The sequence below is a fragment of the Medicago truncatula genome, chromosome 1, assembly GCF_003473485.1.
Source record: "Medicago truncatula cultivar Jemalong A17 chromosome 1, MtrunA17r5.0-ANR, whole genome shotgun sequence".
Lineage (NCBI taxonomy): Eukaryota > Viridiplantae > Streptophyta > Magnoliopsida > Fabales > Fabaceae > Medicago > Medicago truncatula.
Window position 1 is genome coordinate 45,033,266 of NC_053042.1, and position 14,935 is coordinate 45,048,200.

The 14,935-nt window shown below is 32.9% G+C and overlaps 2 protein-coding genes across 3 annotated transcripts; both read left to right on the forward strand.

Moving 5' to 3' along the window:
- The first annotated feature begins 11,429 nt into the window (after nt 1-11,429).
- Nucleotides 11,430-12,384, forward strand: LOC11409094 (uncharacterized). 2 transcript variants are annotated; one of them, XM_024784722.2, is made up of 2 exons: nt 11,430-11,586; nt 11,681-12,384. In XM_024784722.2, the coding sequence occupies exon 2, from the start codon at nt 11,780-11,782 to the stop codon at nt 12,215-12,217; it is 438 nt and encodes a 145-aa protein (XP_024640490.1). In that variant the 5' UTR covers nt 11,430-11,586; nt 11,681-11,779; the 3' UTR covers nt 12,218-12,384. The 2 variants fall into 2 exon arrangements, with proteins under 2 accessions (XP_024640490.1, XP_024640495.1); XM_024784727.2 differs by having other exon boundaries at nt 11,441-11,581.
- A 1,668-nt stretch (nt 12,385-14,052) lies between these two features.
- LOC11411761 (cytochrome c oxidase copper chaperone 1) lies at nt 14,053-14,810 on the forward strand. The gene has a single exon (XM_003591688.4). It carries the CDS (start codon nt 14,219-14,221, stop codon nt 14,513-14,515), a length of 297 nt encoding a protein of 98 aa, XP_003591736.2. The 5' UTR covers nt 14,053-14,218; the 3' UTR covers nt 14,516-14,810.
- The last annotated feature ends 125 nt before the right edge of the window (nt 14,811-14,935 follow it).

The window sequence follows — 14,935 nt, forward strand, 5'->3', positions numbered from 1 at the left end:
GTTTTTGGATATCCAAAATGATTTTTTTTTTTATTTACTCTTTTTTGAAGAATATAATTTTTTTTGTTAATATCAATATTACACAAACATGGTAAAATAATAGGTTTGACACAAAATATCTTACAAAATTAAAATTATAGTATGAAAATCATCGCTTACTTTTAAAACATGAAGTAGTAATAATAAAGATTATATTGGTACAATATATAAGATTAAAATTTAACAATCAACATAATAATGCAATATATAATACTAATAAAAGAATAAATAAGTTTTAATATTTATTTTTGCGGTTCGGTTTGGTTCAGTTTTGGAAAAGTGATCCGAAATCCGATCCGATCTTAGCGGTTTTTACAAAACAACATCCAATCACATCCAAATATATTCGGTTTTTTGCAATTTTTTGTTTTTTTTTAGATCGGTTTACGGTTTTATTTGGGATCGATTTGGATTTGAACACCACTAGATCAAATAACATTCCTCATAATATCTCATGCTTGGAAGCTACTTAATGAGATGCATTATGGAAGTTAACCTACCGATATAATCAGTTGCAATTCCTTATTACATGCTTTATGTAAAAACCATCATGTTGACAAGGTGCACTGGTCAAGAAATTTAAAGACCAAGACATTCAACTATATTAATTCATGGACTATGCAAATAAGGAAGACTTAAGAATGGACATCAAATTTCTCAGGATCTTTTGATTAAAGGATTCAATGTAATTAATAGTCTGAACATATAATATTATGATCAACGGTCTTTGTTTAGAGGGCTTGTTTGATGAAATCGCTATAAAAAATTAAAAGACAATGGCTGCATTCCTAATGCTATATTTTATCAAACATTTATTCACGCTCTATTTGAGAATGCTATAGGAAAGAAACTTCTACATGAAATGAAATGATTGCTAGAGATTTACCATAAGAGAAGAACCAATTTGAGCTAAAATTTCCGTTGGTACCAATGCAGGAATAGACATACATGGATTTTGTATTTTGAGCATATGATACTCCTAAAAAAAAGCATATGATACTCCTCAATCCTCATTCAGCTAAGTACTTAGCATCGCCAAATTCTTTTTGTTTTTTCCATAAATTTTTAGCTTATCAGGTAAGAAATCATGAATACTATATTGATTATATTGTTGGTTTTCTTGTTCTACAAATATATCAATTGGTCTGATTTCCTTTGTAAATTGATACTTGTTCGACCTCGTCTGTTCTTTCAATTTCCCCCAATTCCGCTTGTTTATTTTCATTTATGAATCTTTTTAATGATTGATTTAAATTATTGCTACAATACTTTTTTCAGATATTAGACTTGGTTGGAAATGATTTAAACCAAACTAAATATATTTATTGGTAACAAAGACACTAATTATATTGAAATTGGTTTGAACTAAAAGTATAGATGTAATATTTCAATAATCCCACACTAAAAATGTATCATGTGTAAAAAAACTTGAAAACTTCTGCCTTTTTTCTATTTGTTTGAACTAAAAATGCTTGATCTAAAAATATAAATGTAAATTATCTTTGCTTCGCGAGGTAAACACATAAGCTCTTCTCTCTTGCTACTGTAGTAATCAGTAATCGGTGAGAAAATGGCTGAGAGACTATTTAAGAAAAGTGGAAGCTAGAAATGAACTTGTTTTAGGAGTCTTCACAATGTGTAAGTTGGAACAGGAGGATACTACTAATCTGTTTTTGAATGTCAGTTAGATTTCTCATATGTTTTGCGTAATAAATGCATATCACACGATTCATTCTTTCTTATCAGTATTTGGGACTGCCTTGCTGCAAAACAAAAGGTAGGAAGGTTGACAAAATTTATAGTTTTCAGCAATATGGACATTTAGTTGTCTTGAAACTAGATGCAATTTGCAGGAAAAAAATATTTAGTTGAAGAAGCCTAAGTTAGAATTTGGAAGTGGAAGGACCTACTTATTTTCAAAGGACATCAATTTTAGGATAATGTAAGCTAGCATGATTTAATTGGTTGATACCTTGTCTCAAATGTTATGGAACATTTCTTCTTCTGATAAAGTATCTGAGAAGTTGGAAGAACTTAAAGGGCGTCGTGGGGATGAAATGGAAGCAAGTTTTCAACAAAAAATGAATGAGCTTACTTTTACAGCTCAAGAACACGGACGGAAAGGAAATGAGGCACAAGAAGAATTTCAGGATTTCGATAAGGGTGAAACGAATAAGAAAAACTGGTGGAAGCGCTTTGTAAAAATCAGGAAAGATATGAAGTTCGCGAGATTGTTGTAATAATAGAATAAGATGCTTTTCAATATTGCAATGTATTTTCCTATCCGATAAACTGTGAGCTTTGACCATTTTCTGTTGAATCGGAGGGGCGTATTTTGTTTGAAAGTCAAACCAGTGTTGATTGTTGGATTGGTGCAGGTTTGATTTCAACCCTTCAACCGCGAATATCTCGGTTTCATACGGTGGGAGCAGTTCTCCTGGATGTCTGTGCTCACGAATCAGAAGCAATTGTTAGTAGAGTGCTGATGGTGATATAGGGATTTTTGAAAAACAGAAATGAGTGGATTTGAAGCACGAAAAAAAAAAAAATCAAATGCATGTCAGATTCTGAATTTAGTATTTTTGCTGCAAGCTGAATGGAAGGAGGTTTGAAACTTGGCTCGAAATGACATAGTTAAAAGTCTCAGAAGTAGCAGCGGACAGGTTGCTCAACACTGACAGTTCCAATGCAGTGTCGGTGCCAGTTTTTTTCATGGGCAGGAGCGAACAGGATTTGTTTGTTGCATCCGTGGAAGGGAAGGTGAATTTGTTAGATCTCTTACAGGTTGGTCATGGTCTGAATTGGATGTGCATGGAGGAGAAGAAATCGCTTTGTTGACTGCCATGAATTTGGTGCATGAGATGGGACTGTCAAGTGTGATGTTCCTAAGTGATTCGCAAGTTATCAATGCTGTTCACGCCAGACCTGGAGGTGCATCGGAGTTTAATGTGATTGTTTACAGCATTAGGTGTATTTTAGTCTCAAATTGCAACTTTTGAGGTTAAGTTAATTCTGAGGCAAGCGGATATGGTAGCTCATACTCTAGCTAGAGCGGCCATTTATGATGCTAGTCGCCAAGTTTATGATTATGCTGCTCCTTGTATTTACTCGTTGAATAATGAAATGAGTTAAGTTGGGATGTTTCAGAAGAAAAAAAATAGTCCAATGTATTTCATATATCATTTGTCAAATACCTTATATTTGTTTTTCAACTTTAAAGGAAGCAAGTAATTATTTCCATCAAGGCCTTTTGCATAATAATTTATCAAGAGTTCCTGGTGTGCTGCTGGTTTCATATCCCTAAAACTGTATCAGCATTATGCAAATTAAATGAGCATTATTCAAATGCACACAAATGTATAGACAAAGAGAGCTTAGCTTAGTTTTACACAAACTTATCTTATCTCAAATCAAATTGATGCTGCTGAAAGTTATGCTTGAATTTACACATGGTTGGGCTGAGTCATTTTGAGAACATGATAATCTGTCATGACTCAGGATATAGAATTATTACAAATAATAAATTAAAAAGAAATATTTTCACAAAGTAAATAGAATTCAGAATAAATAATATAAAATATACATGAATTTATCTCGATTTTCGATGAAGCACATAATAGTATTGAACTTAAGAGTATTTCACGCACCATGTAAGTTAACTAACACATTTGATCTCAAAACAACGCAACTCATTTAGATTCTGGTTTAACTTTTATAGTAGGTCACCCACTCCATAATTTGTCAAAGTTGTTTAACTTTACAATCGAAGTAACATAGAGCTTGTCACCCACTCTATCAATAAACCGATAGTATGCATGCATCCATTTTGTAATGAGAAACAAAGAACCGAAAATCCCCCAGAAACCAACTGTGAATCCAACCCCCATGCCAAGATACAATGACTCTTTTGCAGAGTCATCATCTTCATTCTCTGTATATGGCTTTGCAGTTTTAGGATTTTCTTCTTTTGTGGTACAGCTTTTAAGAGGAGTTCTGCATAATTCTGGATTGGCAATATAGCTCGATGCATTAAAACTTTGAAGTTGAGTCCCCATTGGTATAGTTCCGTTAAAATTGTTGCATGATAAGTTCAAATAACCCAAAAAGTTTAAGTGAGACATGCTCTAAGGAATTTCACCACAAAACTTATTATTAGAGAGATCGAGAGACTCCATATTTTTCATGCCTCCAATCGTCTTTGGTATTGTTCCAGTAAAATGATTGTGAGATAAATTTAATGTTTGAACTTGAACAAGATGAAATAATTCCATTGAAACTTTTCCAGACAAGCTATTGACTGAAAGGTCAATTGTTCGCCTATCTGGTTGCACTTCATACATATAATCTTGACCTTTTTGAAACAACTCAATCGTCGTATCAGAAGGCAATGCATCCACATATAAAGTAACCATTTGACTCAAATTGTAGATGCAGTTTGGCATAGATCCTGAGAGTTTGTTATGTGCAAGGTCCAAGTGAAACAAATAAGAGAGATTGAATAATTGTGGTGGAATAGTCCCTTCGAATTGGTTAGCTCTTAATATGACCACTTCTAAATATTGTGGCATGTTGATTGGTATGGTTCCAGAAAACTCATTTTCTCCCAAATTCATGAATTGCAATTGTTTCCAATCAGAGAGGTGTCCTAGAACTTCACCAGACAGCTTATTACTCCACAAGATAATGTAAGTTAATTCTAACAAGTTCTTCCAACTATGTGGAATTGATCCTGAGAATGAGTTGTAAGACAAATCAACTATTAAGGCCATTGATGATATGTTTGGGAGTCATCCCTTGAAATTATTGTGATCCAACCTTAGAAAGAAACAATTTAGTGTTAGGTTACATATGTCTTCAGCAATCGAATAGTTTGACAAATTAAGTTCATCGGATACGCTTTCTATAAGGCTTGAGAACTTATTTCTATCTACCAATGAAATTCCAGAGCTGGATAAATAGAGATCTTGAAGTGACTTTTTGTATATATCCAGGCTGGAAAGTTTGGGCCTTGATTTGTATTGGCCAATGAAAGGGCATGGAGTCGAAAAGGAGGAACCCAATCCAAAACAAATCGGAATACAATATTTGAATTACTCAAGTATAGTTCATCTAAACTAGAGAGTTTGGAAAAAAGTTAAATTTGAAATTTCACCAGAGAAATTATTAGAGCCAATAGATAAGGAATGTAAGGATGAGAGGTTTCCTAGAGTTACAGGAATCAAACCACTTAACATGTTGATGGAAAGATCAAGGTGTTTGCTAGTTGACCTATTCCATGTGAAACTGATCCTTGTAGTTGTTTTTCAGAGAGATCAAGATGTCTCAAATTTTGAAGGTTTAGCAAGCTAGAAGGTATCTCACCATATATATTATTTTGCGCAAGGTCAAGAGAGGTGATATCTTTGGTGAGATTAAAAAACCCATTTGGTAAATTAGAGGTGAAGTTGTTTCCAGAAAGATAAAGAGTTACAAGTGAAGACAAATTGAAATACTCAATAGATGGGTTGATCATGAAGTTGTTTAGTTTACAGTAACTCAGTTGTAATTCTAATAGTGAAGGAATGGTACTTACTGCTTGAAGCCAGTTGGTTTCCTTACGAAGATCAATCCCAATAAGGATGAGATATTTAAGGATGAAAGTGAAGAAAGCCAATGAAGATTATCCATGTGAAGAGTTTTATCAAAAATGAGGGGGGATAAGTCAAGGTAGACAAGTTTAGATGAATGTGTGATGTTGTGTTGAGTGACTGGAACTCTTATAACGTCAAAATCATTGTAGCTCAAATCCAAGTAACTCAAAAACTCAAGTTCTAGAATACAAAGATTCATCTCACCTTCCAATTGTTTGAACTGCATATCAAGTTTTGTTACATTGTTGGCGATACTATCACAGTAGACTCCTTCCCATGCACAACAATCTTTTTCGGTTGACCACGTTGATATCCCACCAATACTATCATTGATGTCCTGTTTGAAGGTTAACAATGTCTCTCGATCTTTCTCATTGCATCTAACCACAGTGTGATTGCTGCAAGTGATTTTGTGAAATGTGGTTACATATAAAAGTAGAAGCAAAAGAAATGATATTTGTGTAGTAAGAATGGTCATGAGTTTTGTTTTGCTCAAAGAAGAAGATCTAATTCAAATATGAGTCTGATTGGTATAAGATTATTTTTTGACGCTATGTATAAGATGTTGTTAGCTAATGGGAAAGCATGAAAAAAATATAGCTCAAAACTAGATGACTTTAAAAACTTAGGAGAAGACTTTGAAAATGTTTGCTTGCAGTTGAATCTATTAGACATGCATGGCTTCAATTCAAACAACAAGACTTAATTGGAAAAGAAGAGAAGATTTGAAATTATTTTGAACTTATTTATTATACATATTAATTTTAGCTATAGTCCCTTTTTGATAGGACATGTTCAGTTGCTGAGAATTTATGCCGTATTAATTACTGACAATTAATGTATTAATTGTTTAATTGAGGAAATTATTATACTGCATTGCCTTGTGAACTGAATTAATAATTGAGGAAATTAAAATGTCCCGCAATTGTGAAGGAAGCAATTGATATTATGGTTTCTTATCAGTTAGATTTCTCATAAGTTTTGCGTAATTAAAGCATAACACACTATTCATTCTTTCTAATCAGTATTTGGAACTGCCTTGCTGCAAAACAAAAAGTATGAAAGTTGACAGATTTTATCTCGGTAATATGGACAATTTAGTTGTCTTAAAACTAGATGCAATTTGCAGGAAAAAAAAATAGTTGAAGAAGCCAAAGTCTGAATTTGGAAGTGGATGGACCTACATGTTTTCAAAGGACATCCATTTTAGGATAATGTAAGCTAGCATGATTTAGTTGGTTGATACCTAGTCTCAAATGTTATGGAACATTTCTTCTTCTGATAAAGTATCTGAGAAGTTGGTTTTCTATGGATGGAATGTAGCTTCTGAAGGAGAAGTCATGTTGGAAGAACTTAAAGGTAGAATAAAAAGACGTGGCTTGAGTTTAGCTATACACTGGACAAGATATTAAAGCTCACAAAGGCCTAATTCGGGCTGGTAAATTCAGTCCAAGTGGTCGGTATTTAACGCATATGACACATTATGTCACATGACAAAAGTCAGCCCTTCATTTCTTTTCAAATTATGAAATTACCACTGCAAAAATTCTTTGGTCATTCCAGTGATATTGGATTTGGCTTGGTCTATTTCAGATGTGAGTTTACCTTGCAGAAGTTCGATAATTTGTTATTGTTAGTTCTGCTTGCAAATCTAATATAATTTTAAAAGCTATTTAAAAATTTATTAGATTAAGCACAATTCGGATTCAAACCTTTGTTTGATATCATTAAAGCCCTGCATAGATGAGTCCTAGACTGATAGGGTATTTGGAGCCAGTTGCCTTGTTTCAAGTTTAGTAGGTGAGATAATCATATGTTTCAAATCTCAGTAAAGTGTACACTAAATGTCTTTTTGTGGTTCTAAATGATAAGGAACCGATCTATAAGATTTTTCGAACTAATAAAATATAGAACTTCAAGCCTTCAACCAGCTCAAAATAATCTGAAAAGGATATGAAGTTCACCGAGATATATTGTTGTAATAATGCAATAAGATGCTCTTCAATATTGCAATGTATTTTCCTGTCCGATAAACTGCGAGCTTTGCGCATTTTCTGTTGAATCCGAGGGGCATATTTTGTTTGAAAGTCAAACCGCTGTTGATTGTTGGACTACTGCAGGTTTGATTTCATCCCTTCAACAGCAAATGTCTCGGTTTCATATGGTGGGAACAACTCTCGTGGATGTCTATCCGCATGAATCAGAAGCAATTGTTAGTAGAGTGTTGATGATGATATGGGGAATTTGGCAAAATAGAAATGAATGGATTTGGAGCCAGAAAATATTAAATGCAAGTCAGATTCTGAATTGTTTTTTTTTCTGCAAGCTGAATGGAAGGAGGTCCGAAATTTGGCTCGAAATGACATAGTTAGAAGCAGCAGAAGTAGCACCGGACAGGTTGCTCAACACTGACAGTTTCAATGCAGTGTCCGTGCCAGTTTTTTCGTGGGCAGGAGTCGACATGATTTGGCTGTTGCATCCGTGGAAGGGAAGGCAAATTTGTCAGATCCCTTACAGACTGGTCATGGTCTGAATTGGAGGTGTATGGAGGAGAAGCAATTGCTTTGTTTACTGCCATAAATTAGGTGCAGGAGATGGGACTGTCAAGTGAGACGTTCCTAAGTGATTCGCAAGTTCTTATCAATGATGTTCACACTAGGGCTGGCGTTGTATCGGAGTTCAATGAGTTTGTTAACATCATTTGGTGTATTTAAGTTTATTCGGAGCCAAGCGAATATGGTAGTTCATACTCTAGCTACTAGCTAGAGCGGCCATTTCTTATGCTAGTCGCCAAATTTATGATTACGTTCCTCCTTGCATTTACTCATTGTTGAATAATAAAATGAGTTAGGTTTGGATGTTTCAGAAAAAAGTAGTGCAATGTATTTCATGTAGCATTTGTCAAATACCTTATATTTGTTTTACAACTTTAAAGAAAGCAAGTAATAATTCACATCAAGGCCTTTTGCATAATAATTTATCAAGATTTCTTTCATAGTAACATTCCCATTAGATAGATTGGAGGGTTTTTAATTGATAACAAATTCTTTATTAGATAGATCATAAACCTTTGATGTGCATTCAGATATAGTAATATTCATACAAAAGCATGCTACAAACATTCTAAGCCCTGCAGTCCTTGGGTTGGGCTAACTCAACCCTCCAAAACTGCTTGTAAGGTTATTGGTGTCTCCCACTAATGAACACATTTTCAGGTCATATGTAATCCAATGTTGGACTCTTAACACACCTCCTCACGCATAAGATTGAATATCGAGAGCATGATTTAAGTGACTCGATAGCGGGTGGCCTAACAGATCTTAGATAGGCTAGTAACGTGCACATGAGGTCGAGTTGAGTTAGATTTGGTCAAATCAATTATTCAACTCAATCGAACTTCCCTATTTAGGTTAGATCAGGTTGAGTTCATATTCACCTGAGCAATGAAGCAGAAGCTTTGGTTCACATTCATGTATTAGAGTTGATGGTGGAGCTTTTGTTCAAGCTTATATTGCATGGTGGTGTGGCTCACCTGATGCGAATGAAGCAGAAGCTTTTGCTCTTAGAGAATCATATGGATTTGGCCTCACAGCATGGGAATTGAATAAGTTTGCATTGAGATGGATCTTGCAGCTGTGGTGGAGGGTGTGTTAGAATACCTGTGAACAATGCCTCTGACAATACACTTGATATCAATGCAAGATCTCATCACAGAGTTATAAAAATTATGAAGTTAATAATGTAAGGCGACAAGCTAATAGTGTAGCTCACTCTCTTGATAGTACGTCACGTTTATTTGCTAGTTCCCAAGTTTTTGAGAATACACTTGATTGTATTGTTAATATTATCATGAATGAAACTGAGTTGAACTTTCTTAAAAAAAAAAGTTGGTTTGAATTTGATCGAAACTACAATTTTTTTTTTTTATCAAACATTTTGGATTGAATCAATTGAGTTGACCCGTGACCAAGAATATCCATATCTTTATGACTTAAATTCTTAAAGTTTAGTTTAGTAATAATAATGTTGTTATTATTGATTTAAATTAACAGTGCTTTATGGATTAGGCTAGCTCTCTTTGTAATAAATAAAATTAACAATACTTAAAACAAAAAATAAACCTAAATTTACTGCCAAACTATAGAAGTTACATTACATCAACAGTTAACAACTTTTTTCTAATGACAAAAGTATTCTATTTTATATAAAAAGTGGAAAAAAAAGGTACAATGGGTACTTTACCCACAATCCAAAATAAAACATTAAGCATAAGGAACAATTAACAAACCAATTTGTCATAAAATTAATAAACTAAACTCATATTTTTAAGAATTGAATTTACTACCTTTTAAATAAAAATTACAAAAGACAAATCAGGATATGATATAAAAATGATTTATTTTATCATATAATCAAACATGAAATTAAACAGAATATGATTAATATATTATATCATGTCTCTTTATCTTAACCATCAAACACGAATATATATATTCGAAACCAAAGTTCTTATAATTAAATTGTGTGAATCTACTCACCGCGTTAAACAATTATTTTCATTTTTCTAAGAGGAATGATATTTTGACAACCATTTTTAACAATTTTGGTGACAATTCTCTCTCTCTCATACTCACATTGTACTTTTATTCTCTCTCTTTCTTTCTCTCTCTCTCTCTATTGTTATTGTCCAATAAGAATGGAGGAAAAAAGTTGTCATCCAAAACTGTTTGAAATTAGATGTCAAAATATCATTCATCTTTTTCTAATGAGATAGCAAAAGGGGTTATTGAACCAATAAGAATGATACACTTAAACAAATAAGAGTGGTCATTATCACCTAATAATTAAAATAGATATTTCATATTTGTGTCTCAAGGAGAGTGTGATTTGTCAAAAAAATCAAGATTTGCTATACTTATCCGGAACATGAAAATAAACACCAAACTACCAACCTGATTCCTTTTAGTCACCGACATAATACATTCTTATAGTTAGGAGATCCGTGATCACCGTCTAATCGATATCAAACGGTCCAAAAAATAAGCTAATTTTGATTATTAATTTTAGGGTTAAATATGTTTTTGGTCCCTATAAATATGTCAACTTTTCGTTTTAGTCCCTCTAAAATTTTCCTTCAACTTTTAGTCCCTATAAAATTTTCAATCACTACTTTTGGTCCCTATTTTTAATTTAATTTTTGTATTTTTTAATGAAATTGTGCAGAAATGTGTAAAATATTCTAAAAATAATTCCTAAAAAAAATTAGATTTTTTTAACAAAACACAAATTAAATATGAATTTTTAACCGTAAAAAATATAAAAATTCATATTAAATTCATGTATTGTTAAAAAATTCAAATTTTCTTTTGGAGTGATTCTTATAATATTTTGAATTTTTCTGGAAAATTTTATTAAAAAATATGAATTCTAAATATGAGTTTACTTTAAAAGAGGGACCAAAAATGAAGATTGAAAACTTTATAGGGACTAAAAGTTGAAGGAAAATTTTAGAGGGACTAAAAAGAAAAGTTGACATATTTATAGGGACCAAAAACATATTTAACCCTTAATTTTAAAACTAAAATTATCAAGCTTGAGATATGGACTATTTGATTGAAATTGGACGGTCACATATCATCTAACTGCATGAATAGTTACCGTCAGTGATTGCATGGAATCCGGTTCTAACTACCATCAGATACCGACATCATTGTTGAAAAACCAAGTTTAAGATAAGAGTAGTGGCTACAAATTAAGACCCTACGTGGTTCAAAAGACAAAATATAATGACATAATGTTCTTAATTATCTTATGTAGGTCCATTTCCATGACCCACCATAATTTCAATTGCTTAGTTCAACAAGAAAGGTAGCATTAGCAACCACAAAAGTATGGAGGTTGGAATTTGGATGGTAAGGTATGGAAACAAATAATAACACATTTAATAGTAATAATAATTATCGAAATTCAATCACAATTTTTAATCCTCTTCTGATTCATCTCCTTTTCAGACTTCTTTCACAAGTATTTCTAGTTCAAAGTGTTATGAGGAAGAAGCATAATTGAGTTGAAAGTAGGAAACTTTAAGACTTCAAAGTGGTTTTGGAAAAATGGGTTCATCTTGTTTTTTCCTAATATGTGTTCTTCATTCAACAATAGCTTTAACATGTGGATCATTGATGGTTTTTTACTCTGAAGAGGTACATGTCTTAGGACATGGAACAAAGACAGCAATAAAGCTACAAGGGTCAACACCACATGATCAGTTATTGATTCAAACATCAGATTCCTTCTCTGGATTATTGTTGTTCACTATTGGGTTCCTTGTGTTCATGGTTGCATGTGTTAAGGATATGGAGTTTCAGAGTTTCTTTGCTAAAGGATGTGTTTTTCTTCATATTTCAATGGCAGTTTGGAGATTTTACTTTGTAGCGAAGGTTGAAGAACTGGCTTGTGATTGGCCTAGGCATGTTGTTGGAGATCTTGCTTTGGCTATTTCTTGGGTGTTTTTTCTTGTGTTTATGTGGAGGGAGAAATATGATCAGTAGTTTTAGTTACTCAATGTAAAAGCATAAAAAAAAGTTACTCAATGTAAAAAAATGTAAATATGTTTGAGTGATGTGTAGAAAGAATAAAAAACGGATCCTCTACGGTTGTTGTACCGTGTAACAGTTGTAAAAATCGTTAGATTTTATCGATTGCATACTATTTAGGACTTGTGGGGAAACCAATTTTAAAAGATCAATGTCAAAATAAAATAAAAAATGACAAGTTTTTTTTTTGAAATAATCAAGATTTTTCAGACTCTAGAACAAGCAAGGGAAAATTAATCTTACATTTGATGGAAAAATCTTGGGTTTTCTTTGAGCTATGGTTGCTAAAATTTTTAGGAAAAATGAAGAGTCTTCGTGGAATTCTATGTATCCAATTTAGTTGTTCAAATATCATTACTCTTAGTCAAATACCTACCCCTTTTGTCAAAAAGTTTTACTCACATGTGATAAACAATTTAACAAAAGTGGATTTACACATTTTCTTGTGTTCACAATCTTCCATTTAAAACTACTTTTGCGAGCTTTCAAAATATCTCTGCCTTGCCCATTCTTGTTGCTATGTTTCTAATAGACCAAACGAGAATCGATATATAAACTTGTCACCATTGATTGGTTTTGTTAGATCTATTAGGTTACCATTAGTGTGTATCTTTTGCATTGCATATCCACATTTCCTTCATCCATTACTTCTGAACAAAATGATATTGAACGCCTACATGCCTTGTCCTTGAATGGAAGGCTGGATTACTTGCAATGTGCAAGACACTCTAACTATCACAATATACAATAATTTGTTATTGTCTGTGTTTGAGTTCCTCAATTAACATTTGCATCAAAATAGCTTCCTCATAAGCTTGGATAGCTGACAACATTTAAATAACTTTGAGAAAAGCCGATATATTAAGGCTAAGATAACATCATCATTTATATTGGATCTCTATATCCATTAGGACATACAGAAATCAAGACATGTGATTCTTTATAAATGAATGATCTATGTGTGAACCTATCAAGCATTTATCCCTTGCAAACCTTATGTCCAGGGGTTATGAGCTAGGTTATGAACTCGGTGCAAGTTACCCAATAACTCTTGAATCACTTCATCCTTTAGGACATGTGTTTGAGAGGTTGTGGACCGTTGTCATATTCTTTATATATCTACTCGACTCCTACATAATCATGGCATCCTGACCTAATACAATCTCATAACTAAAATAATAACCCAATATCAACATAGGGATAAGTGGGGCTATTGACAATAACACATACTCCCTCCGTCCTGCAATAGATTACCTATTTGAAAATTTGCAATTTTGACCTAGCTTACTTTGACCATATTTTTCTACTAATATACATAGATAAATAATATCATATATGATATCGTTAGATTCGTCTCGATGAGTATTTTCAAAATATCAAATTTTCATGATTTTTTCTAACATATTATTCAAGATATTTAAGCTCAAAATTATGCATTGAAATACGTAATTGAGTCAACTGTGTCATATATTAAGGGATGGATGGAGTATTATCTAATGTTTATTAACTTTTTGTCTATTATATTTTAACATTCCCTCGTAACAAAGCAATTTGCTCACATGATTCAAGTTGTATGGTAACCAAAAAAACATGATTCAAGTTATTAATTTAACTCTTAACTCATAAAAGATGTTAATTTAAGTGTTATTTTAAATTATAATATATTTTTTGACCAGTCCGGTGTTTAAAACTAATTAAAAAAAACCTAAGAATCCATCTACTTTCTATCCATCCGGTAAGAAACCTAAGTTACCCCACATGTTCAAAGTTCAAACAAGAGCAAAAAGTTTCATTTTGCCCTTTTCTTTGTTCAACGCAACGCAACGCAACGCAACAAACCCTGTCGTTTCGTATTCTCACACATCAAAGGGCAAACAAAGAGAAAAAGGTTCCAATAACCATTAATCAATTTTCCCATTCTCTTAACAATTTCAATTTACTAGAAGGTTCAATTCAATGGGTAACGCGCAAGTGCAAAACGGTGTCACTGCTCCTTCTTCCTCTGCTTCGAACCAACCAACAGCACCAGCAGCATCAGCAACACCGGCAGCGCCAGCTACGGCAGCAACAGCTGCAACATCAGCAACAGCATGTGAAGTGTCGAATGCACCGAAGAAGAAGAAAATCTGTTGCGCTTGTCCTGACACGAAGAGGCTGCGAGATGAGTGCATAGTTGAACACGGGGAGGATGCTTGTGCCAAGTGGATTGAAGCTCATCGAATTTGTCTTCGTGCTGAAGGATTCAATGTTTGAGATTAATCGGTAATTCTTTGAAATAATAATAAGAATTGTTATAGGATCATGATAATGATGATTTTTTTTGTTTTTGTTGGAATTATAGAATGCTTATTTAGTTCAAATTATAAAAATTTCAGCGGATTTATGGTTTTATATTTTGGTTTAAATTCTTCTTATGATAGTAGTATAGTATACTACTGATTGTATTCAGCTACTTATTTAACATTTGAATAACACTTATGGAAGGCGTGTCTACATGCCATAGCATAGCAACACATGTGATTTAATGGATTTATGACATTTTCTCAAATTATTATTACAGTTGTAGTTGTCGTGTGTCTGTGTTTTACTATTGTTTTGGTTGATGGAATCATATGTCATTCACCGCTGCTTTAATTATAGATTATAGAATATTAGCTAATCGACTTTGATCCT